The following is a 26778-nucleotide window of genomic DNA, read 5'->3' on the forward strand; positions in this document are numbered from 1 at the left end:
GGGACTTAATCCTTTTGGCTCTGTGGGGCCTGTCTGTTGTCTCTTCCCTCTTCCTGCCCTTCTCTCTCCTTCCCACTTCCCAGATCTCAAGGGATCAGGCAAAAAGGGGACAGCAGCAACCAACTGCATCAGCCTCCTAGAGCAGGAAAAAAGAGGTGGGCTTTGTGTGTCCCCCCTCCCATCCCCCTTGTCCCAGGGAATACTGGCCAGTGGGTAGGACCTGTCCCTCACTTTCTGCTTCTTGGTGGCACAGGGTCCCACAGGAATGGGTGGAGTTGTACTTTTTCAACAACATTCATAATTTCATTTTTATGTTTTCAGAGATGGGGTCTTGCTCTGTTGCCTAGACTGGCGTGCAGTGGCACAATCATAGTTCACTGTAATCTGGAACTCCTGGGCTCAAGCAGTCCTCCCACTTTGGCCTCTCAAAGTGCTAGCATTACAGGTGTGAGCCACGTGGCCAGGCTCAACATTGATCATTTTAATAATGTCTGCTATATGCTAGGTATGGGGGCTCGCAGGGGGACCAGACCTAGTCCCCAGAGCTTAGCATCAGAGTCAGACACACATCTAAATCCTTGCTGTATCTCAGGCAGCGAGAGGGTGTGAGGAGAACCCCAGGGAGAGTGAGGAAGAGGCACTGAGGCCTGCCACAGGTTGGCGTCCCCAGCAGGATGAGTAGGAATTTTCCAGGGAGTGGCTTTGCAAGAAGGGGAAGGGAATGGGTGAAGTTTGGCAGGGCTGGGGCAGGGTTCCTTGGGGTGTGTGGGGAGATAAGGTAATGGTCTTGGGTGTGACCTTGAGGCACTGTGGAGTCACTTCAGGGTTTTGGGGAGTGCAGCAACATGTTCTGCCCTCTGGGATGGAAGGAAGGAAGTGGGCCACGCCCAGTGGAGGTAAATGCTTTTTTTTTTTTTTTTTCCTGAGACGCAGTTTTGCTCTTGTTGCCTAGGCTGGAGTGCAATGGCGCAATCTTGGCTCACTGCAACCTCCACCTCCTGGGTTCAAGTGATTCTCCTGCCTCAGCCTACCAAGTAGCTGGGATTACAGGCATGCACTACCATGCCTGGCTAATTTTGTATTTTTAGTAGAGACAGGGTTTCTCCATATTGGTCAGGCTGGTCTTGAACTCCTGACCTCAGGTGATCCGCCTGCCTCGATCTCCCAAAGTGCTGGGATTACAGGCGTGAGCCACCGCGCCTGGCCGTGAATGCTCTTTTCTATTCCACTCCCCATGTCCACAGGCAGTGCACGAAGATGAGCGTGAGCATGTGGTCCCAATGGGGAGTTGGCCCACAGGAGAAAGCCATACCTTGGTTCAGCAGATGAGCCCAGGGGGGTGGCAGGGGAGTGTGGTGGTTGCACAGGCCTCCTGGTGGCCATGTGACCGCTGTAAATGGGGTCAGTATCTGCCTCTAAGAGGGATTGTGAAGACTATGTGAGTTAGGTTGCAAACAGTGCTAAGCACAGTGCCTGGTGTGTGGCTAGCGTTCCAGAAGAGTAGCTGGGTGGTGGTTGTTGATTTCCTTATATTATCTTTGGGCTGTGTTCTTTCTTTCTCCTTTTAACATTAGCATTTATTGCATGCCTAACTTGCCTGTGCCAGGCCCTTTTCTCCATAATAAACTTATGAGGGTGGTCTCATTGTCTCCATTTTGCAGACCAAGAATCAGAGTCTCAGAGAGAGGTCACACAGCTTAGCAGAGGTGGGATTGAGACCTGAGTCTCCCTGATTTCACTCTTCCTGTTAGGCCACAAAGGAGGGGCCGCATCAAAGTGCACAGAGCTGCTGCCAGGAGCATGGTGGGAACGTTTCTATGTGGCTGGCTCAGGCCTTCTAGGAAAGCTGTTGTCCCCTGACTTAGGGAACAGTGCTTCAATAACCCATTCAAGGGCCTTGGGGTATGTGGGATATGGGCAGGCTACATGAAACAGATACCACTCTGTTTTACCCAGGGCAGCTTTGCCAATGCGTGAGCTGCCTATTGGACTTTTCTGGAAGAGTTCTGCTGCTTGGAGGGAAAGGGATGAGAAAAAGAGTTCATCCTTCTATTTTACAGATGGGGTGAAAAGTTCTGAGAGGGAGCAAATGTCTTTCCTGAGGTCACTTGGCCAGTGACACAAGTCAGGGCTTCTGACTCTGCTGCCTTCACTGGTGGCTTCTAGGGTGGTACATGGGAGGTGTTCAAGCAGAATACAGTCTTTGGTTCCAGTGGCGAAGGGATTCGATGGGATGGGAGGCCACCTCTGGCCTTTCCTGAATGGCCTTAAAGGGAAACAGGGTCTGTCGCCTGCTGATCAGGAAATATCCCAGAGGCCTCATCCCCGCCAGATTCCTGGCATTTACTTACTACCAGCTGTGGAGGCATTTTCATTCCAGCAACACCCTCAAGTCCATTAATCTCTTTGGATCCAGTGAGCCCAGAGCCGTAATGGCGTTTAATCAGAGGCAACGTTGATTTTCCAAACAAATGCAAACACAGAAAGGTGCGCTCTGGGTAGTTGTTTGCTTATGGCTGAGTGCTGTGCCTGGCCAGAGGGGGCAGCTAGGCTGGAGCTGGGCAGTAGGAGCTGGGCAGGGCGTGCCCTCTGAGGGCTGGTCTCATCTGCTCCTGCCTCCCTGCTCTTTTGATACCTTGTAGATAAAGCCAGTGGTCTGTGCAGAGCAGATCCTTGGTAGACATCCTTAAATTAGTGAATGGGTAAACAAACCAGCCTCACACCCTAGATTGGCCTCTACCAGGCAGGCCTAGGGGAGAGTGTTGGTTGTTTTCTTGTGGACATGCAGAATGGGGCAAGCTGATATCAGAGTTATTTGGGGAAAAACAATAACTAATAATAATTATAAGCAACTAATATGTGCCAGGCATATGACACACATAATCTCTACTCATTACAGCTCTCCTATACAGTATATATTATTAACCCCATTTACAGATGAGAAAGCAAATGCTCAGAGAGGTTAAACAACTTGCCCCATATCACACAGCTAGCAGGGGTAGAACCAGGGTTTGAACTCAGGTCTGCATGACTCCAAAGTCCTTGCCCCTCTACCTTCTCCATTTCCCTGCCAGGGATCTATAGGTTGGTGCAAAGGTAATTGTGTGTTTTGTTTTTTATTTCGGGCCATTGCAAAAAGCACAATTCTTTTTGCACCAACCCAATACCTTGGGCTGCTGGAACCTGGAGCCACTTGGTAACTAACTACTCAGAGGAGCTGGAGCACCATCTGAGAAGCATTGCTCTGCCCCAAGGCAGTGTCTGAATGTAACACCTCTCTCTCTGGCTTACATCAAGGATCACTTCATAGAAGCATTTTTCTGTTTTGTCGTACCTATCTCTAAGTAAGTGATTTTGTGAGGACTGTGTGAGTTAATGCACAAACAATGCTTTGCACAGTGCCTTGCATGTGCTAAGTAAGTTCCCCAAAATGATAGTGAGATGAATGTTGTTGTTGTTGTCATTGGGCTATTTTTTTCTCTTCTACCTCCCCAGCTTTCTTTTTTTTTTTAAACCATTAATGTTTACTGACTGCCTGGCTCTATGTACCAGGAGCTTTCTGCATTATCAACTTATGAGGGAGGTCTTATTGTCTCAGATTTGCAGATGAAGAATCAGAGACTCAGAGAGGGAAGATAACTTACCTGAGGTCACAAATTTTAATTGTATACCTCAGTAAGTTTCCATGTGAATATAATATGTAATCACTGTCCAGATAAAGTTACAAGTCATTTCTAGCTCCCTGGCAAGCTCTCTCACGTCCCTCCCAGAGCTAATGATCTTCTGAGTTCTGCCACCATAGATGACCTGCACCCATATTGAACTTCACATAAATGGAATCATACAGTTTTGGGATCTGACGTCTTTGTCATCAATGTGGGGCTCTTCTGGAATCTATTTTGTTTCATTGGTCTATCCTTGTAATGCCACACTATGTTAATTTCTTGATCCCCAGTCCCTGGCTTTTAGGCTTTGCGTGACTTGGTAGCTCTTTGGCAGTCTGAGATGATGTTATTAAATACTTCTGCAGAAACCCCCACAGTGGGCTATGGGCCACTGTGGTGCTCTAAGTACTGTCACTTACCATCAGTGGTGTTGGGAGTAGATTACGGACAGGCCTTACTCTGAATAAATTAATCTATCATGTCTCTTACCAACCAACATCAAAGCCACGGCCTTGAAGACTACGGAGGAGTGTGTGTGTGTGTGTGTGTGTGTGTGTGTGTGTGTGTGTGTGTGTGATGAAAGAGTCCACAATCCTGAAAGTTTCAGATAGACTCCTGAGGTTCTAAAGTCTCCCTAGGACTGTGGTACTCAGCGAGCCAGCCCTGGAGTGACTCCCTTCTGAGGGCAGCCTGGCTGTGAGCATTCCTTGGGGAGGGAGGTACAAGGGCTAGATAGGAGTGACAGGGGCGAAAGTCTTACTCTGAATCCTAGGGTGTAGTGTGATTAGTGGCATCTTAGCTGCTATAAGCAGATGTCTATCCTGGAAGATGGCTGTAGAAGGGACCCCTCTTGAGGTGGGTGGGGATGGCTCCAGAGCCCCCAACCACTTGTTGTATCAGCCTCACTCCACTTTGAAGAGGCCTCCTCACCCTACAGCATCCCAGTCCCACTCGGCCCAATAGACTTGGATAGGGAAAAAACAGTTTAGCAGGCAAGAGGGATAGGTTCAATCTCTGTCCTGCTGGTAGCTTGCTGTATAACCTTAGGCAAATCACATCCTCTCTCTGGTCCTCAGTATGCTTATTGAAGGTGTGGAACTAGCTAGGCTCTAACCAAGAACATTGATTCTTCAGCTTGGTGGGAGCTAAGACTTGTTCACCAACCATCTCTTTTAGAATCACTATAGGGGAAAAAAAGGAATCACCAGGGGAGCTTATTTAACAATGCAGATTCCTGGGCCCTACTCCAAACTCACTAATCCAAATCCGGGGTGGAAAGGATTGTAGAAGTTTGCAAGAATCTGCATTTCAACAGACTGTCCAGGCGGTTCAGACACTCACTGAAGTTCAGGACTCCCCATAATCAAACATGAAGCCAGGGGCCCAGGCCTTTCCAGAAGTGCCATCTGCGCTCACCCTGCTGATCTGCACCTCCAGGCCCGAGACAGCCCTGCCCAGGGGTGCCCACCTGCCAGCAAGCATGGGCCTCGGGAGCCAGCAGCCTGCAGAGGCCCTCATTTGTTTGTGTCTGTGAGCCCAGAAGCAGATATTACCAAGGGCCTGACCTGGTGATCATATTTGCCAGCCACTTTAAGAGCTGGCGACAATGACTGTCATTGATCTCATTAAAAGTAAAGGTCGTGCAGGAGTCCTCTTTCCCGGGCTGGGTGGCGCCTCCCCAAGCCACAGAATGACTATTGATTGCTGGACCTTTATCGAAGGTTAATTGGATTTCAGTGAGTGTGTGTTTAAGATCCTGCCGAGGCTGAGGTTCAATGTAATTTGTGTGAAATTAACCAAGAAAGAGGTGACAGAGACGGGAGTGTAGGGGCAGCAGGGACGGATGACTGGAGGTCTGGTGGGCAGACACTGCTGTCCGTGAAGATTGGGGGTAGACCTGGGATGGGGTTTTAGAAGGGACACCAGCCTGGCTGTCCCAGAGACGTGGGATCCAGGAGGCGAGAGTGCCAGAGCTCCTCAGTGGTCATTATGTGGACTTAGGTTCAGTCCCCTGTCCTTGGGTTGGTGCTGCTGGTGTGTGGTGCAGCCTGCAGAGCCTGTCTGTTCCCAGAGCATCAGTCTCCATCTTCTGTCAGGGTCGGGTGGGGATCTGGGGGTTTAGCTGGTACTTTTAAAGTCTTTCAATTAATCTTTCTTTTTCAGAACCCCCAAATCTCATTTTCAGAGGTGCCAGAGTCCCTCAGTTTCTGAGCCTGCTTGAGGCTCAGCAGTAATAATTATAAAGCTCTCCTATTGCCAGCTTAGGGGTCCATGTTTTCTAGCCTGCTGAGTCACTTCTCAGTAGCTCCCTGCAGCAAACACAATTTTGCTTATCTCACTTTGCCTTCTGTTGTTGCCTCTCTATTCTTTTCTTGTTGTGGTGGGGTCTTTGCCTTCTTTACTACTTTTAGAGTCACTTTAGTGGGGTTTGTGAAGGAGTAGAGTCAGTGGCCTGGGTTCCACCTGCCATGCTTAGCCAGAAGCCCTTGCTATGCTTCTTCTAGTAGTTCTTAATTCCATTCTGTGTCATTGCAGGAGCAGCGAAAAGGTCTCACATTTGCTTTCAGCAAATGATTTCTTGAGCAGCTACCATGTGCAAGCACTGAGTGCACTTGCTATAATAGAGGTGTGAGCAGAGTGTGGGAGAGGGTGGGGCTGGGTGAGGCTTTATAGAGGTTGGGTCCTGGGTGGGAAGAGCAGAGGGTTTCAAAGTTAGGGCTCCTGAGATTGTGTATTGGCTGGTGCCCTTGGGTAAGCAACATCCTCTGAGTGTGAGTTTTCTCATCTATGCAGTTGGAGAGATAACATCACTTACTGCATAGGGTCATTGTGTGAATTTTGCAAACTGTGAAGTTTTGTAAAAACAATGTTACTGTTACTTATAATTCATGAGTTCATGGTTCACAGAGGCATGTCTTCCTCCATAGAATCTTCGAGAATCCTCTTTGCCCCCCTTCCTGCCCACTTACCTCTATTTTCTGAGTATAAAGACTTGGAGTTGGGTAATAGTCATCTATTAAGCATATGGTGAACCCCCCTTACCCCCACTGTAAAAGCCATGCTGAAGTTTCTACCTTTCCCCTTGTCACCACCTCCAGTTGAATAGGACATTTGCATTTTGGCTCAGTGTCATTTTTCCCCTGCTGGGCCTGTCTGGCTCTCTGGTAGAAGATGCCCAGACCAACATAGAGCAGCTGCGGAGGCATGAAGACCTTCTACCAAAATCACCAGAAGAAAACATCTTCTTCCATTGTCCATCCCTTCATTGCTTCTTGGACCAAATCTTTTTTTTTTTTTAATACTTTAAGTTTTAGGGTACATGTGCACAACGTGCAGGTTAGTTACATATGTATACATGTGCCATGTTGGTGTGCTGCACCCATTGACTCGTTATTTAACATTAGGTATATCTCCTAATGCTATCCCTCCCCTCTCCCCGCTACCCCCAGCCTACAACAGGCCCCAGTGTGTGACATTCCCCTTCCTGTGTTCATGTGTTCTCATTGTTCAATTCCCAACTATGAGTGATAAATCATGCTGCTATAAAGACACATGCACACATATGTTTATTGTGGCACTATTCACAATAGCAAAGACTTGGAACCAAGCCAAATGTCCAACAATGATAGACTGGATTAAGAAAATGTGGCACATATACACCATGGAATACTATGCAGCCATAAAAAATGATGAGTTCACGTCCTTTGTAGGGACATGGATGAAATTGGAAACCAACATTCTCAGCAAACTATCACAAGGACAAAAGGACCAAATCTTTCAAAGAGCTCAGGGATATTAGAGGGGTCCAGGTGTATGAGATGAGTTCCTGGAAATTTATTTCCTCCACAGCAAAGGTGTCAGGAGTGGGTAACTGTGTTGTTGTGGAGTTGGCCTTCCTGGATTCAGCTGTTGGCTCTGCTACTTATAAGCTGTGCCACCTTGGTGAAGCTACTCACCCTTTTGGAGCCCCAGTTACCTTTTGTAAAGTGGGATACAAGAGAGTAACCCACTGAATCGTTTGATGACTGAAACAGAACGCTTGGTACGGTGCCAGGCCCAGCATATGTCCTCATCACATGTTGAATTATGCTGAATTCCACCCCTTGGAATTTTGTGGTGTCATGTGGTGCTAGTAGTACATTATGTGCCAAAAGATGGGGGAAACAGGTAGGGAAGAAACCCTTTCCCCATTTTTCATATTGACCCAGGTAAGGTGGAAAGATAGGAAAGTATTTCTTTGGACTGAGTTGTTGTCCAAGGCCAGAGATGCCAGATGTCTCTGCTTTTCCTCCCTTTCTCTGTGTCTTCCCATAGCCAAGGTCCCTAGGACCCCTCCCACCTGCTCTGGTATCTGGGTAACTTTAATGAATGTCTCTGGCCAGAGAGACTCATTAAATACCCCATGCCATGCCTCTCTGTGATGTTCCTTTTCAATCCTAACCTAGAGAAGCTTTCACTAGGTACCTAGAAGCTCCAAAATTAGAGTAACTTCCCAGTTTCCTGTGATTTTACTCAGCATCTCTTCTTTCTATTTATTTATTTATTTTTATATAGGTTTTCACTCTCACCCAGGCTGTGGTGCAGTGGCATGATCTCATCTCACTGCAGCCTGGATCTCCCCAGGCTCAGGTGATCTTCCCACCCCAGCCTCTGGAGTAGCTGGGACTACAGGTGCATGCCACCGTGCCTAGATAATTTTTGTAGTTCTTATAGAGGTTTCACCATGTTGCCCAGACTGGTCTCGAACTCCTGGGCTCAAGCCATCTGACTGCCTCGGCCTCACAAAGCCCCTCTTCTTTCTTCCTCACTATCTCTCCCGACACCATGTGTGGTCGAAGAGGTTCCCAGCACCTTTGCGCTTACAGACTCCACCTCAGCGTTTGTTAGTCCAAGATTGCTCCACCCATGGACAAGTTTGGACGCCATGCTGGGCAGCTGTTTTTAATCGAGGCTTACAAATCCCAAAGGTGGTTCCTGGGGACAGGGGTGGAGATTATGGTAAAATGCTCTAGGGCCAGCACTAGTGGCTCATACCTGTAATCCCAGTGCTTTGGACAGGGCTGAAGTGGGAGGATCAATTGAGGCCAGGAGTTTGAGACCATCCCATCCTGGGCAACATAAAAAAATAAATTAGCTGGGCATGGTGGCACATGCATGTAATCCCAGTTTTTCTGGAGGATGAGGTGGGAGGATCATTCGAACCCAGGTGTTCGAGGCTGCAGTGAGCCATGATGTTGCCACTGCACTTAAGCCTGGGCTACAGAGTGAGACCCCGTATTTTTTTTTTAAAAAGCTCTAGGTCTGGTCTAGTCTTTCAAGCTGTTATGCCTCAAAAAGCCTGGGCAGAAACTGGAGGAAAGGCAGAGAGAGTTTGAATGATTAACCTCCTTATAGTTAATATCAGGCTACTCATGTGATTATCAATATCCTGTAACACCAACCCCCTGTTTCCTTCAGAGATCTTGGCCTTTCTTTTAAGACGCCCCCCAGGAACATGAATAGATTTTCTCTTGAGGGTGGGAATAAATTAATCCATGTAATTATAGAATAATTAAAGTACTTTTAGTCAATTCAAGTTTTGAGAAAAGTCCAAAAATAACTCATTGATTTAAATATTATTTACTAAATTAATTCTCTACTCAGTCTTTTTATAGATTCCTGGTTTTTTTCCCCTCCCTACTGTTAGAGAATAAAGGCATTGCATAATAACTGAAATCACTTATCGTGAAAGACACGTTCTTTTTATGTGGAACAATTAAAAGATTTCTCATTGACTTTTTTTTTCTAAATGGCACTGTACTGTAGCTTTAGTTAACAGTGTGGTTTTGGTTAGCTGACAGTCCTGGATTTCCCACTGAGACTCTTTTTTTCAAAACGGAACATTTTGCCGGCTTCTGGGATTGGAGTGGGTTGGTGTTCAGACGTCTTTGGTGCAGTCTCTGTCTCCAGGAGGAGCTTGCCTGTGAGTGGAGAGGCAGGATAACGGGGCGATTGAGGCCCGTTCTCTGGAGCCAGTGCTCCTAGGTTTAGACTAACTGCCGACCAAGTGACCGAACTTTCTATTTTGTGTCCTGATTCCTTCACCTGTTTAATGCAGAGGATGGCGGTGAGTGCTGAATCTGTTAGTGTAAAGTGCCTGGCATGGTGCCTGGTATAGTGTGTTAGCCATCATTATTTGTCATGCTGGACCCCTGTCAACTTCAGTAGGGATGGCACCAGGTTCCAGAGGCCAAAGAAGAGACGGTGAGTGAAACATAGATTTAAACAAATGGTTTATATGGGGGAACTTACAAGACAGTTCAGTGGCAGCAGGCTGGACAGGAAAACCACCACCACTTGTAAAAAGCATGCAGTTCATATTGTATTTTCAGTTAGTACCCTGTCCTCAGCAACCTTCACCTAGCAACCCATATTTCTGAAGTTAAGTCAGGTGTGTCTGCCTTAATTGTCTGCTTAAGTTAAGTTATTACTGTAGGATATGTCTATCATGCCCCATTCTAAAAAGATGGTGCATCCTGTCATTATGCAGATGCCACCGTTCACAGGGCATGGGGCAGTGTTAGGGACACAATGATCTGTTCTTAAGCAAGACACATACTGTATTATAGAAGGGAGAGAGGGTCGTGTGCCCAGTAATGGCCTTAGGTTGCTCCTCAATGCCTCTGAGTAGGAGGGGGCTGGCTTCCCTCTTCTGGGAAATTCAGTTCCTAGAAAGACTAACACAACTCTAAGAGCTGTTATCCAACACTTAGAAATAAGGCCAGGAGAGTGTGGTGTGACATTCTTGGGCATTGTTCAACCAGCTCCCTAGAGGATTTATTTTAATATCTAGGGAAATGTACTTTTGTTTGACTTTGCTATTGACAATTAATTAAAGGCACAGACTGGTCATACATCAACTTGAAGATCTTATCCAGTAGAGATGCAAATAATTTCTGTCTAGTATAAAAGATAACCTCAAAGGTTGTGACTTTTTTTTATGCCTCATAGAACAGTAACCTGTTTTTCAGCTAATCCAGAAACCTTAGTCTCTTATTCCTCTTTAAATGCCCATAAACACCTACTTCCTCAAAATTCTCTTTGAACCAGCTCTACCATCTTACTTGCCCCCTTACTTATTTATTTATTTTGAGATGGAGTTTCACTCTTGTTGCCCAGGCTGGAGTGCAATGGTGTGATCTTGGCTCACTGCAACCTCCATCTCCTTGGTTCAAGCAATTCTCCTCTGCCTCCCAAAGTGCTGGGATTACAGCCGTGAGCCACCGCGCCAGGCCCCAATGTGTAGTCTTTTATCCCTCACCCTTCTCCCCAAGTCCCCATAGTTCATTGTATCATTCTTATGCCTTTGCCTTTGTGTCCTCATAGATTAGCTACCACTTATAAGTGGAAACATACGATACTTGTTTTTCCAGTCCTGAGTTACTTCACTTAGAATAATGGTCTCCAATTCCATCTACGTTGCTGCAAATGTCATTATTTCATTCCTTTTTATGGCTGAGTGGTACTCCATGGTCTATGTATACCACGTTTTCTTTATCTACCTGTTGGTTGATGGGCATTTAGGCTGGTTCCATATTTTTGCAATTGTGAATTGTGTTGCTATAAACATGCATGTGTAAGTGTCTTTTTCATATAATGACTTATTTTCCTCTGGATAGACACCCAGTAGTGGATTGCTGGATCAAATGGTAGTTCTACGTTTAGTTCTTTAAGGAATCTCCACACTGTTTCCCATAGTTGTTGTACTAGTTTACATTCCCACCAGCAGTGTAAAAGTGTTCCCTTTTCACCACATCCATGCCAATATCTATTATTTTTGATTTTTTGATTATGGCCATTCTTTCAGGAGTAAGGTGGTATTGCATTGTGGTTTTGATTTGCATTTCCCTGATCATTAGTGATGTTGAGCATTTTTTCATATGTTTGTTGGCCATTTGTATATCTTCTTTTGAGAATTGTCTATTCATGTCCTTAGCCCACTTTTTGATGGGATTGTTTGTTCTTTTCTTGCTGATTTGTTTGAGTTCCTTGTAGATTCTGGATATTAGTCTTTTGTTCGATGCATAGCTGTGAATATTTTCTCCTACTCTATGGATTCCTTCCACTCTGTGGATTGTCTGTTTACCCTGCTGATTATTTCTTTTGCTGTCCAGAAGCTTTTTAGTTTAATTAAGTCCTGTCTACTTATCTTTGTTTTTGTTGCATTTGCTTTTGGGTTCTTGGTAATGAAATCTTTGCTTAAGCCAATGTCTAGAAGAGTTTTTCTGATGTTATCTTCTAGATTTTTTATGGTTTCAGGTCTTAGATTTAAGTCTTTGATCCATTTTCAGTTGATTTTTTATAAAGTGAGAGGTGAGGATCCAGTTTCATTCTTCTACGTGTGGCTAGCCAATTATCCCAGCACCATTTGTTGAAAAGGGTGTCGTTTTCCACTTTGTTTTTGTTTGCTTTGTTGAAGATCAGTTGGCTGTAAGAATTTGGCTTTATTTCTTGGTTCTCTATTCTGTTCCATTGGTCTACGTGCTTATTTTTATACCAGTACCATGCTGTTTTGGTAACTATAGCTCTGTAGTATAGTTCGAAGTTGGGTAATGTGATGCCTCCAGATTTGTTCTTTTTGCTTAGTCTTACTTTGGCTATGTGGACTTGCCCCCTTATTAACGAGTTAAAAAAACTTTGACACATGTTCATTCTGTATTTATTTAGTTTTACTTTTTATTTATGTATTTAGAGAGAAGGTCTCGCTGTATCACCCAGGCTGGAGTACAGTGGTGCCATCATAGCTCACTGCAGCCTGGAACTCCTGGGCTCAAGTGATCCTTCTGCCTTAGCCACCCAAAGTAGATAGAACCATATGCATGCTCCACCACACCTGGCTGAATTTTTAATTTTCTTTAGAGATGGGGTCTTGGTATGTTGCCCAGGCTGGTCTGAAATGCCTGTCCTCAAGCAATTATCCCTCCTGAGCCTCCCAAAGTGCTGGGATTATAGGTGTGGGCCACTGTGCCTGGCACACATTCTATATTTATATGAGCCGTGCTTTAAACTTTGAAAATTAGGCTTTGAGGGTGATAGTGGGTATGTATTTTTTCTAAGTTAAATATGATAGGCCAGGCGCGGTGGCTCACGCCTGTAATCCCAGCACTTTGGGAGGCCGAGGAGGGCAGATCAAGAGGTCAGGGAGATCGAGACCATCCTGGCTAACACGGTGAAACCCTGTCTCTACTAAAAATACAAAAAATTAGCCGGGCGTGGTGGCAGGCACCTGTAGTCCCAGCTACTCAGGAGGCTGAGGCAGGAGAATGGCGTGAACCTGGGAGGCGGAGCTTGCAGTGAGCCAAGATCGGGCCACTGCATTCCAGCCTGGGCGACAGAGCGAGACTCTGTCTCAAAAAAAAGAAAAAAGAAAAGAAAAAAGTTAAGCTACTGCATGAAAAACAAACTGTGGTGTGTGTCTTATAGTGTGTAAAGTGCTTTCTCATATGTGATCCTATTTTGACATTGAATCTCAAGGTTGCTCTGTGAGCAAGTAGAGCAGGTGGGGTTAGTCCCACGTAGTTGCTAAGGGAACTTGGACCCAGACTGAGAAGAGAGGTGCCTTATCCCCAGATCTCCCATGCCCAGAGTGACAGAACCATGCCATTGGCAGGGACTCCCCCTCCTGTCTCTGTCTATGCTGGTGAAATCTGGTTAAAACAAACATTAGGAACAGCCCCAAATGGAAAGATACGAGTTGGAGGCAGGTGGATTGGGGGTGTTGAGATGGAGCGGGCCACTCTGGTGGCTCTTCTCATGTGGATATGAGCAGCAATTGGCAGCCCCCACCCTTCCCAACACCACCAGCAGCAGCTCACTCCTCAGAGGCAAGGGCTCCCAATCCGGAGCCCCCAGACCCTTAGGGGCCATCTTTCAATGTAGTAATAGGGGGCCCAGAGCGATTAGCAATATTTCAGAAAGCTTAAGGGAGATCATACATCTCCCCATGACAGGCCTGCCCAGACTAAATGAAATGTCATTTCTCTCATTTTTTGGCTGGAATTCTGTCAGCTCAGTCTGGCTGCACTGCTTATCTTGGGCTGATCAGGAGCCCTGATTGGACCTTATATGCGTCCTTGACAAATAAAAATGAATGATTACTTAATAAATGCAATTGGTTTGGCAGATACAGCCTTTCAAAGCATGGCTCCATGAAGCTCCAAAGAGCCTCACAGAAGAGGTTCTTGGTGGCATCGAGATGGGGACTGACTTGCTGGCCCACCCAGGACCAGCCCTGGCTGCGGGCCCCCTCTCCAAGGAAGCAGACAGTGGTGGCCCTGGGGCATCTGGCATCTCAGCCTGAGTCTGAGAACTTGACCTGGGGCAAAGTCCTGCTCCTAAGGCCAACAGACACTGAGTACTGGGATGTCTGTTTCACCCCAGGAAAATGGCAGGAGCTGGAGGGCTGGCGTGGTAGCGGGCACAGTGTCTTACATCTCTTCACCTCTTATAAACGTACAATGAAAGCTAGTCTGCTCACCTTCCAGGGGTGTTATGAGGAATCGGGGGCGCTTATGAGAGTCACCAGGGCACAGCACCGTGGCATTCTCGTTTACCTTCCCAGTGACCCCTGAGAGTGGGACTATTATTATTTCCATTTTACTGAAGCTGATGGCATAAGGAACTTGTTTAAGGTCACAGCGCTCAATTGAAAAGTGCAGAAGTGGGTGCAAGCCAGCGTAGAATAGCAGTTACTAGAAGGCTGCGGGGTCAGCTGGTGTGAATCTTGGCTCGACCCTTTTCTAGCCATGAGTAAGTTAAACCTTGATGAATCAGTTTCACATCTGCAAATGAGGATCATAATTGTCCCTACCTTTGGGAGGCTAATAAGGATGTCAGCTGGTTGTTACTAAAGTAGGGTCATTCTTGATGATTTAATTTGGGGCAAATTATAATTGATTGAGATTCAGAGGAGATGAATGGGGTTAGAATAAACATCGAGGCAGGAACCACAGCATCTTAGGAAAACAGAGAGATGAGGGTCTCACTCATGTTGAATGCAGAGTCGTAGTCACGTGTTTGCCACTGTTACAAGCAAGTGGATACATAATAGAGCCAGTCTGTGGTCCATAAATTATACCTCAACAAAGCTGTTTAATAAAGCAGAGCGAGTCCTTCCTATCTTGGGAGTTTATGATAGTGGGATAGATGGTCATTAATCAAATAATCACACAAATAGTGAGTTAGTGCCCTGAAAGAAAAGGCCTTTGAGAATATATGGCAAGGGAACCTCATTTTGCCTGGGAGGCCGGGGAGGGCTTCCTCAGAGAGGTGATGCTGATCTGGGATGGGAAGGAAGAGAGAGGGTAAGCCAGGTGAAGGGGAGATGGCAAGAATGCTCCTGGCAGCAGGAATAGCATGTGCAAAGGCCCTGAGTCCAGAAAGCACAGGGATTGCTGGGGAAGAGAAAGAGTGAATATGGCTGGAATGTCAGTGTGGTGTGAGATGAGACCAGGCAGGAGGCAGGGCCTGGCCAGGTAGGACTTTGTAGGCTGGGGGAAAGAGGATAATTTTTAAGATCCCAATCCTGTGTTCCCCACCCGTGGGCCCCAGCTCCTCTCCCCTCTGACCAGGTTAGGTTTGTTAATGACCATGGGGTCTAGCCGAGGCCGAGAGGGTTGCCTAGGGCAGCTTGTGTCCTGGCGTGTCAGCTTTCTGGGTCGAGCATCTCTTTGTTCCCTGGAAACCTGTCAACAGACCCTCTATGGGCCCAGGTCTGGCTTTATTCAGCAGCTGTTCCTTAGCTGGGAAGAGGCTTTTAGCTTTAATAAAAAAGGGACTAGAGATAAGAAGACTGCCTCGTCAGGGAGAGCAGCAGTGACAGGATGATTTAAACGGCTTCTCTAGTGTCATTTCTTCTGTGCAGACATCATAAATCAGATTAGCATTGGGCTCTGGCAGGGAGGGGAGCAGGGAGAGGGGAGGCGGGCCTGTGACTCTGGGTCCACCTAGCACAGGCCTGGAGCAGGTGGGGCAGCCCCAGAGGAGGCGGTGGGGTCACCTGCTCCTCATCCTCAGCCCCCTCACCCTGTTCTTTGGAGAAGGGGTGAGTGGAATGACTCCCTCAGCCCAGCTGTTCAGCCCATTCTCAGTTTTGGGGGAAAAATGGAGAAGGACTGATAAAAGGGTATGGAGGAGAGAAATGGGGGACAAGTGGAGGGGCGGGTGTGGGAGGTGGAGAGTGCAGTTCTCCTACCTAATCACATGTTCACATCACCTCGAACTTTAAAAAATACTGGTGCCTTGTACCGCCCACATGGTTTCATGATTCTAAGGTGCAGCTAAAGTTAAGAAATCTTAAACTCAAAAAGTATGTCATCTCAAACAATCACTCCCACCATAACCGCTCCGGCCCACCGATTTTCTCTGGCCTCCCCTTAAAAGTGACCACATTGAGAGACCAGACAGAGGTCCCTCAGATAGATGTGAGTGGAGAGGAGCTCCCACCTGCCCCTCTTCTCTTTCAGATCTCACGCCACCTGGGCAAGATGTATAGTGAGATGATCTTTGTCAATGGCTTCGTGCACTGCGATCCCCACCCCGGCAATGTACTGGTGCGGAAGCACCCCGGCACGGGAAAGGCGGAGATTGTCCTGTTGGACCATGGGCTTTACCAGGTAGAAGAGGCCTTTGTTACCCAGCCCTGGGGCCTCTGGGGTTAGAGTCTGCTGACCACTCTAATTAGCTGCAGAACCGGGAGGGAGATAGCGAGGGTAGCTGGAAAGGACCCTTCCCTCTCCCTTGGAGCTGTCATTTTGTGCAAGTCACTGTCACAGAGCTCTCAGAGCTTCAGCTGCCTCCTCATGAAGGTGAGGGTGACGGTACCCCCTTTACAGGCTATTGTGAAGAGTAGATGGAAATAGGCTTGTATGTTAGATTATACTTTCCCATGGAGCCCCAGGCCAGCAAGGATCCTCAGAAGTGAGCTGTCCTCTGCATGAGCTGGGACTTTACGGGGAAGGAGTAACTACATGTTTAGGCCTACTGAGGATATACTACCTAGTGGGAAAGGGGGCAGGCAGCCAGTGGGGGCTGGAGGGCCTCAGACTGTGTCCTCAGGATGCAGATCTGGTTCAAAGGAGCCAGGAGCTCCTACTTGGAAGATGGGAAGTTCACTGCCAATCTGGGCCCCAGGGGATTCTGCTCCTTCTCTCAGTGACCTGATCCCACATCCCAGAATCTTGGCCTCTTCTGAAAGGCTTAACGAAGTAGAATGCATTAGTTTAGGGTAGGCTAGCTGTTTTCACATGTGGCCCCAAAATGATGGACCAGATACAGCAGAAGCTTAATTGCTTGCTCACATGCCAGTCCTGGATGGGTGGAGGAGACTGCCAGGCTCTGCCTCCCAAGCCTCACCAGAGGTGATGGTGCTGGCAGCTGGCGGCAGGGTGAGGGCTTGGAGGAGACTGCCAGGCTCTGCCTCCCAAGCCTCACCAGAGGTGATGGTGCTGGCAGCTGGCGGCAGGGTGAGGGCTTGGAGGAGCCTGCAGGGGAAAGTTTCTGTGGGCCAGGCCTGGAAGTGGAGCTTCTGCCACATTCTGTCAGTTGGGCTCATGCTGAGGACCACATCTAACTTTGAGGGAGGCTGAGAAAGGAGGCTGTACCTGGGAAGAGGAGGAGAATGTAGACTTGGTTGGGCAGTTAATAGTCACTACCACTCAGGGTCAAGGCTTGCCAAAGAGTCGCTTTGAACTTGAAGCTTCAGGGATGGCAGAGCTCTAGGGGAGAAACAGATGTCGTGGGAAGGCACAGTCCTCACCGTCATCTTTTGCAATGGTTGGCATCAGCCAGGGACTTGGGCCTTTGGTGGGGAGACGAGGCTTAGGTCCCACCGCTGCCGCCTCCACCCTAGGTGCTCACGGAAGAATTCCGCCTGAATTACTGCCACCTCTGGCAGTCTCTGATCTGGACTGACATGAAGAGAGTGAAGGAGTACAGCCAGCGACTGGGAGCCGGGGATCTCTACCCCTTGTTTGCCTGCATGCTGACGGCGCGATCGTGGGACTCGGTCAACAGAGGCATCAGCCAAGCTCCCGTCACTGCCACTGAGGTAGGGGGCCCCTCCAGGCCCTGCCTTTTCCTAAATGCAGAAGGCAGGGCTAGAGGTCGCCTGTGGACCCCTTCCAAGTAAGGTCTAAGAGTCTAGACTGGTGGGCTGTGTGTTGGGGGAGGGGAAGAATTGGAGCTATATTGGACAAGAAGAGAAAGACAAGGAGAGATAATGCCCTGGATGGAAGGAGGGAAAGGGGGTGATACCTCCCGAGCTCCCCTCCAAGTCTTATCAGTCTGGAGGAAACAGGGGCACATTAACCATAATAACTCAGACTTCTGTAGCTTTAGCTCTGACCTGCTCACACTAGATTCCAGGCCTTCCCCAAGTTCTCCCACAAGACCTCTGGGAATCCTTAGGGACTATCTCTTAAATAAATCTGGCAGTACTTCTGCTGTGTCCTGCCTGGCACTGTCTCCCATCACATGGCTCCTCTAAGGCACCAAGCTGAGAGAGCCCTTCACTTCTCAGGTGGCACTCAAGCAGGGGTGCTCGTCTCATTGCAGACTTTTTTTTGTTTGTTTGTTTGTTTAATGAGACGGAGTCTCGCTCTGTTGCCCAGGCTGGAGTGTAGTGGCATGATATCGGCTCACTGCAACCTCTGCCTCCGGGGTTCAAGCGATTCTCCTGTCTCAGCCTCCTGAGTAGCTGGGACTACAGGTGCACATCACCATGCCTGGCTAATTTTTGTGTTTTTAGTAGAGGCCGGGTTTCGCCATGTTGGCCAGGCTAAAGCAGCTTTTTTGTGGTCATTATTTGTAGCTCATTTCTCTATTTCACTAGACAAGAGTCTCATGGAGTCTGGGCTAGGAGACACATCGGGAGCACCTCCACCCGGTACTCAGACCCACCTCTGCTTGCACGACAGAAGCTTATGGGGGCGAGCTCATTCCTTCTGACTCAGGGTGGGCTCCCTTCCAGGGGGCTTTTCCAGCCTCCAGAATTGGCTGCTGTCTTCACAGCCTATTAATTTGCCAGACCCACTTAGACTTGCCTGAATCCACGTGGGGGATGGCCTTGGGCTCAAGCTGAGGCCCCTGCTCACCATCAGGGACAGGGTTCTGCCGGTGCAGTCAGAAAGCCCTGGGCTCCAGCGCCTCCTCTTCCTTACAGTGTGACCTTGGGTGGTCCTCATCACCTCTTTGAGCCTCAGGGTAAGCTGCTTACCCTGTAAGCTGCTTTGTGATAGGCAGCTTTGGGAATGGCTAGATCCAGATTCTCAAATGATGTCATCAAAGAGACCATCCGTCCCCATCTCTCGGCTCCGCTTTCCTCCAAGTTGACATCCTTCTCCAGATAGCTTGGTGGCAAAGATGACGACCAACTCTCGGCTTCTACAGCCTTGAAGCCTGTCATCTCAAAGGAAGACAGACAATTTTCCTCTTTTGTAAAATAGGGATAGGGATGATAAGGATAATTTCCGCTTTATTGACAGTGCATGTAAAGTGCTTACCCATAGTTCCTGAAGTTCGTTCTTTTGACAAACATTTGTTTTTGTTGGGCTGTGGGTATGAGCTGAGGATCCCCTGATGAACAGGCAGACAGGCCTTCTGTGTAATTTACACTTTGGTTGAGGGAGACAGACAGTAAACAAGTGAACAAATAGGTGAATGGAATAATTGCAGGTTGTCAGTGCCCTGGATGAAACAAGTAGGGTGCTGTGAGTAAGGGGGCGGGGCAGCACTCAGAGAAGACCTCGCTTGAGGAGGTGACATTTCAGCTGAGGCCCAAAGGACAAGAAAGGCACCAGTTCCAGGAAGAACTTGAAGGACACATTCCAGGCACACTCAAGCCAAGGGGGAAGAAAGCGTTTGGTATGGCCCAGAGCGTGGTGAGGAGGACGGTGGGATGAGAAGACGGAGGAGCCGTGGGCAGGAAGATCATCACGCAGGGTCTTAAAAGCCACGGGAAGATGTTCCAACTAATTCTCAGCACAAAACAAAGCCCTTGATAGGCTCTGAGCAGGAGAGGGAGATGCCCAGGCTTGCTCTTTTTAAGTATCTCTCTCGAGTGGGGTGAGATGAGTGGTGGCGATCATTTAGGAGCCTAGGCCGGGACTCCAGTTTGAGAGATGACAGGGGCTCAGGCTGCACTGGTGGCAACAGAGATGGAGAGAGGCAGTGGAGCCAAGGTGTGTTTTGGAAGTAAGATTGAGTTTCTGTAGGGTTGGATGTGGAGAGGAGGGAAAGGGCAGGGCCAAGGCTGCATCATAGCTTTTTGGGATGAGTTTTATGGTGGGGGATGGTGCTACTTCCTGTCGTAGGGAAGACTGGGAAGGACATATTTGGGGTGGGGTAGTCAACGGTTCTCTTGAGCAGGTAGAGATGTCATGGGCAGCTAAGACTGGAGTTCACAGAAGAGGTCTAGACTTAAAATACAAATTTAAGAGTCTTCAGGGTAAGGTGATATTTAAAACCTCAGGCCTGGATGAGGTCACGTAGCATGTACTAGGTTCTCAGTATATTTGTTTTTATTAACTAAGATAGAATTTTGTTTTTGCATTTTTTTTTTTTTTGAGACAAAGTCTCTCTCTCTTGTCCAGGCTGGAGTGCAGTGGCACAATCTTGGCTCACTGCAACCTCTGCCTCCCAGGTTCAAGCCATTCTCCTGCCTCAGCCTTCTGAGTAGCTGGGATTACAGGCATGTGCCACCACACCCGGCCAATTTTTGTATATTTAGTAGAGATGGGGTTTCGCCATGTTGGCCAAGATGGTCTCGATCTCCTGACCTTGTGATACACCCATCTCGGCCTCCCAAAGTGCTGGGATTACAGTCATGAGCCACCGTGCCCAGCCTGTTTTTGCATTCTTATTTATTGATAAAGACTCAGTTTAAATGCCAGTCCTTTGAAAAAGTCTTGTCTCTTCCAGAAAGCCTGTTCTTATCACCTTTGCCAAAAGTCACCCCTTAATACTTGTATTACTAACAAGGCAAGTACACCATGCCCCTTGTAGTTATTTGTCTGCACGCCTTAACTCTCCAACTATGTGGTGAGTACTTGGAAGACAAAGACCCCGTCTTGTATATCTTTTTATAAGGTCCCTGCCATCCTGGGACTGGGTCTGGTAGAGGGGCATTTGTGAACGTTCTGGAGACACTTCCTCCATTTGCTCACTTTGGACAACCCAGATAGATCATAAAGTTAGCTACTCCAGGTCAGCCTGGTCTCAGGGATCCACAGGCTCAGTCTTTCTGAGCCCTGCTCTCATTGAGGATTAGGGGAACCTCCAACATTGTATGAAGGAGAATGTTTTCCCCAACTAACTGTGGCTTAAACATAAGGAATTTGTTCTTTCTCCTACAAGAAGCCTGGAGATGGGTGGGTTAGCTCAGTGGATCAACAAATTCAGGTCCCTGGGCTAACTTGTGATTCTCTGGGCTTTCCACCACAATTTCAAGATGACTGTGTGGTTCCAAGCTTTACATCTTCATTCAGTGTGGCTAGAGGCAGGAATAAGGCGCTATGTCTCCTTATATCATTTAAGAGCAAGAAAACCTTTTTTAGAAGTGCCGGCCTCCCTCCAACAGCTTCCTCTTGCCTCATTGGCTGACGCAGGTCACGTGTCCATGCCTAAACCAGTCATGTGGCAAGGGACTGAGAGCTCAGAGCTAGCCCTGGCTGAACTCAATCCAGATTCCCTGCTGGGGCCAGGGAGGGGCTGCACCTCCCTATGGAGCATGACCCCAAGGGATCAAGTGAACAAATTTTTTTTTTTTTTGAGACAGAGTCTCGCTCTGTTGCCTAGGCTGGAGTGCAGTGATCTCAGCTCACCACAACCTCTGCCTCCCGGGTTCAAGTGGTTCTCCTGCCTCAGCCTCCTGAGTAGCTGGGACTACAGGTGTATGCCACCATGCCTGGCTAACTTTTGTATTTTTAGTAGAGATGGGGTTTCGCTATGTTGGCCAGGCTGGTCTCGAACTCCTGACCTCGTGATCTGCCCATCTTGGCCTCCCAAAGTGCTAGGATTACAGGTGTGAGCCTGGGTTCTTTTAATAAAGGAGATTGGGGTGAAGACTTAGGTAGATACCCAACAGGGTCTACTGCAGACACCCACCATCAGGATGTGTCTTAGCTGGAGACTCTGCTGCTCTGAGAGCTGTCCCCCGCTAGTAGCCTGGGTGACTGAAGGAGCTGAGAGGCTGTTGCCAGGCCAGTCCTGACCGTGCTGAGAGGGGGGTCCCTGTGGTGAGCAGGGGACTTGTAGCTGTGGCCATAGGTGCCTCTTGAGGTCTGGCATTGTGTTGAGATGTTCCAGTCTGATAGTTCCTGCCTGAGAGGCAGTTCAAGACATTTCAAGTTTTGCAGTGACTCTGTTCTCAGCAGCGCACACGTGCTCCTGAAAGGACTGAGAGCCCTGCTGCTTCGGAGAGGAGTGGGGTGGTACAGCCTTTCAGCAGCACCCCAGGTCTCCTCATTATGACTTGGCACTGATTGCTTCCTCAGACCTTATCTCTGGTGACCTTCCCAGTGCTGCTGGGAGGCGGGCACAGAGGGTATTGGCATTCCCAATTTTTGGGTGAGGACACTAAGTTGAAAGAGATTAGAGGACTTACCCAGAGTCGTGGAGTCCTGCGATGAGGTGAGGAGGTGTGGCAGTGCCAGATGGTGATGGCACAGGCTCGGGAGCTGGACTGCCTGGGTTCACGTCCCATCTCACCACTTACTAGCACTTAACTTCTCAATGCCTGTGTTTCCTCATCTTAAATGGGGATAATATACCAATAGGGTTGTTGTGAGGACTAAATCAATTAATACGTGCCAACATTGTCAAAGTGCCTGGCTTCTTTAGTAAATGCTCAATATATGGTGCTTATCGTCACCATCATCATCGTATCTATGGAGACTGAAAAGGGGTCAGAACCACACTTATATTTAAGATTTGGCTGGGGGCATTTATCTGCTTAGAGCTGTGAAGAGTGTAGGGACAGGGATCGTGGGGAGGCCAGACCCCAAACTTAAAGACCAGGTAGGTCAAGGGCTGTGGTGATGACCAGCATGAAGGGCTAATCCTGGATCCTAGGCCAGGGCATCAGACCTTGGGCCACAGGTGGGATGAGACTGGCTCTCATGCGAGGACAGTGGTAAGCAATGGAGTGTGAGCAGCAGCATGGTCTGGCAGGGTGCAGGTTATGGGGCAGGACTTTGGAGTTGGGTTGAAGTCAGGTCAGCCTGAGGTAGGCTTGGAGGGGTAGGAGACCAGACTCAGCTGGTACTGGCTTCTGGGGGTCCTTCCAGACCTGATCTAAAATTGCGGCCAGTGAAAAAGCCTTGGAGAATAACCTGGTCTCTCGCAATGTATACTGTGTCACATCCAACGCTTTCCTAGAAGTTTGGCTGAGACATCCCCTTCCGGGTTTGTCAGGCTATACAGTGCCTTGTGCTAGACTTCTCTATGGGGAGTGCTCCTAGCAGTGCCAAGACAGCGGTGCCTGAAGCTCCCTCCTGGGGCTTCTTTGCAGCCCTCTGGTCACAGCCTGCCAGACCCCTGCCACCCCTGGCCCCACTGCCCATACCAACCATCTGTTTCTGTTGCCCCATTGCTGCCTCAGGACTTAGAGATTCGCAACAACGCGGCCAACTACCTCCCCCAGATCAGCCATCTCCTCAACCACGTGCCGCGCCAGATGCTGCTCATCTTGAAGACCAACGACCTGCTGCGTGGCATTGAGGCCGCCCTGGGCACCCGCGCCAGCGCCAGCTCCTTTCTCAACATGTCACGTTGCTGCATCAGAGCGCTAGCTGAGTGAGTGTGGGCTCCTCCTTCTCCTCCCCTCCTAGCCCCCTGGCCTGCCCCAGGGGTCCTGCTTTTGCTGCCACCTTTCCCCACCAGTCTACAGGGCCCTGCCTGAGCTTCCCAATCTCCAGATATCCCTGCAGGAAAAGTTAAAGTTTGAAATGTTTTCTGAGAGTCTCAGCCCCATCTAAGTATCCCAAGTTTGAAGTCAGGAAGCCGTGATGTGTATCTCTCCACTAATTGGTCCTGGGACTTGTCAGCCAGGCCAGTGATCCTTGTCCTGTAGGTGAGACTGTGACTCAGGTTCTCTTGATCTCAGATCTTTTTATTTATTTATTTATTTAATTTATTTATTTTGTTTTTTGAGACACAGTCTGACTCTGTCCCCCAGGCTGGAGTACAGTGGTGTGATCTCGGCTCACTGCAACCTTCATCTCCCGAATTCAAGCGATTCTCCTGCCTCAGTCTCCCGAGTAGCTAGAATTACAGGCGCCCACCACCATATCCAGCTAATTTTTATATTTTTAGTAGAGACGGGGTTTCACCGTGTTGGCCAGGCTGGTCTTGAACTCCTGACCTCGAGTGATCCACCTTCCTTGGCCTCCCAAAGTCCTGGGATTACAGGCATGAGCCACCATGTCCAACCTCAGATCTTTTTAGATGCCTCAGCACCTTTGGGCATTAATGAGGAAGAGAAGTGTGCTTCCTCAGGGAGCTAGTTCCAGAGGAAAGAGGGTTTCAGGCTGTATTACTGAGTGTGACGAATACGTCGGAAGGGCCCCGCTCTGGATGATTGTTCTCACTCAAGAGAGAAAGCCTAGGTGATGCTCAATTTCCAGCCCTTCCGTGCTGGGAATGGACCATTCTGGGAACCTATCTGGTGAAAGGAGATTTGACCATGTATATCACGTACCCACTATCAAATATTGAATTAGTTTACAGCATAATATACTGCATACTGAAAGGGCCAACTTTGATTTATTCTTCCTCTGAGGGTTCAGGAAATGAAGTCTTGAATAGGTCATCATCATAAACACCAGTTTTCATCATGTCCTTTTGTTGGTGCAGAAGGGATTGAGCTGGGCTGAATTCATAATGGCCTTAGCCTCCCAGGACCACCTGACCAGGTTTCCAAGTGATTCTTATCCTTAGAAAGTTTGGAAAGGCTTTGACTATTTTTGAGTTTGGGGGATTCTTGGTTGGCATACATTTACTATGCTTTTGGAGAAAGAAACATTGGAATGTTCTACCCAATGGGTTTATTAGACCATTGATGCCCTGTGAAACAGCTGCTTTTGTTTATTCCACTTATTTGAAAAACTCCTTTGAAATATTTGATTTCCTCTGGCTCCCGATTGGGTAGTGGTATAGTATGAGCCTGTATCCAAGAGTAGTCCCTAGGGGCAGGGAGCTGGTGAGTTGGCCAAAGCCACCATCTTTAGTTTTTCTAAATGATACAGAGCTAGTGTTTCTTGCCTCTTTATCTCTTTTCTCCTTTTTTCTTTCCCTTTTTCCAGGCACAAGAAGAAGAATACCTGTTCATTCTTCAGAAGGACCCAGATCTCTTTCAGCGAGGCCTTCAACTTATGGCAGATCAACCTCCATGAGCTCATCCTGCGTGTGAAGGGGTTGAAGCTGGCTGACCGGGTCTTGGCCCTAATATGCTGGCTGTTCCCTGCTCCACTCTGAGTGGAATTGCTCTCCCTGCCCCATTCTGGTGTCTTTCCACTCCTCAGCCCCTCATCTTGCCTCCACCCAGCTGCTCCATTTTTGCCACATCGTGGCCCACAGCCCCAGAGTCACTGTCCATGTCACCATCCTCCTCCTTCTTTGGAATCCTCTCCGCACACTGTGGCCCTTGTCTCAGGGCCCACAAGCTGAACTGTGGCATAGCTCTCTCTTCTTCTCCAAGAAGACTCAGCAGCCTACATTCCCATTCCTGGTATGTGCCATTAGGTTGTATGTCCCCACTACTTCCGTTAACCCTTCCCATTGTCAAGATGTGCCACGGGTGCCACTGGGGGCACACTGAACTTGTAGGGAGTGTGATTTTGTTGGAGGTGAACATGGTCTCTGAACTTGACAGAGAACACCTTCCCTTTCCTTGCCATGTCACCCTCCAGAGGAAGTCACACCTCAGCGAGGTGGTTTGGCATCTGGGGCCAACTCCATTACAGCTATGAGCTCACTGCTGTCAGTGACCTTTGGTGTTTTCTGTACTGTGTTTCAATAAAAACTCCTTCAAGGTTGCAGGATTTGTCCATGATAACTCACTGGCCTCCCACCTGACCCCAGGCACGTGCCCTTCCAGAATGTGCTCATGGTCCTCGCCAAGGGCTTATGGTTCCTCTTGGTTGCTGCTTCCTCAGGGTTTCCCAAGGAGATCTAGGGAACAGAAGGCCAGGGGCTGTTTGGTGAGATTTTCCTTATAGGTTGGGAGTTCACCTACAATGCCCATTAGGTCAGAGTGGACCTGAATCGAGTATTGGTGTGATCTTCTGCTTGGCTTCTTGCTCCTGTAATCCTTCCAACCTGTGGGGCCACTTCCATTATGGGGCCACTTCCTGCTTCTTGGGGGTTTCTCTTACCTTCCAAGACTCAGACTCTGGTTGGAGGAGTTAAGAAGCCCAAGGCCAGGAACTCAGAGGCTCAGCTGAAACCTTGGACCTTGTTTTTCTGTGACCTGGGTACCAACCTTGTTCTACTGTTTCCTGACTTATCCCTTTGGTTCTCATTCAGTGGCCCCAGTTTTAGGCCTGGAATTCTACTTGTCTCACCCCAGTCCTTCTGGAGACCTTAGTCCTCTTGCTGAAACCTCCGTCACTGTGGCTAGGTTTTCACTGGGAAACTTCTGTGTTTCTACCCCATTGCTTGCTGCCAGCACTGCCTCTCCCCCAGCCTGGTTGTCTGCTTCTGTTTCTTGGACATCCCTAAGCTCCTGCTCTAATTCCCATGTCTTTGTCTTTGGCAGGTCCTACTGTCTGCTTTCACGGACAGTAATTGTATTTGAGCCTCTCTGATCTTACTTCACCCAATTCACAAGGGCAGAAAAAATCCTGAATTTGAGCCTAATTTTCTGTACTCTTTATTCATAGTACAGCAAGCAGATTTTTCAGTGATCAGTGACAATTCACAATCCTTTTATTTCCCAAAAGAATTAATTGTTCTTAGTGACCAGTTGGATGCACCAGGGACCTGAGAGTATAATTTGCAATATCTGATTATTAATCATGAGGATGTGTGCTGCATAGTATATTTTATGGTGTCTTTTATAGCCACTGAAGTAAATATA

General features: G+C 48.2%; 1 protein-coding gene across 5 annotated transcripts in view; it reads left to right on the plus strand.

Annotated features, from left to right (window-relative positions):
* ADCK1 (aarF domain containing kinase 1) overlaps positions 1-25736 on the plus strand; it is a 139833-nt gene extending 114097 nt beyond the window's left edge. For 4 of the 5 annotated variants that reach the window (XM_008960989.4, XM_003808886.4, XM_003808887.4 and 1 more), the window contains 4 exons: positions 16169-16318; positions 17554-17751; positions 23302-23495; positions 25004-25736. In XM_008960989.4, the coding sequence (XP_008959237.2) occupies positions 16169-16318; positions 17554-17751; positions 23302-23495; positions 25004-25175 (714 nt within the window). In that variant the 3' untranslated portion in view covers positions 25176-25736. Of the gene's footprint in view, positions 1-6200; positions 6292-16168; positions 16319-17553; positions 17752-23301; positions 23496-25003 lie in introns of all 5 variants that reach the window. The other variant, XM_034937936.3, reaches the window with a different exon arrangement.
* The last annotated feature ends 1042 nt before the right edge of the window (positions 25737-26778 follow it).

Source organism: Pan paniscus, chromosome 15, assembly GCF_029289425.2.
Source record: "Pan paniscus chromosome 15, NHGRI_mPanPan1-v2.0_pri, whole genome shotgun sequence".
Lineage (NCBI taxonomy): Eukaryota > Metazoa > Chordata > Mammalia > Primates > Hominidae > Pan > Pan paniscus.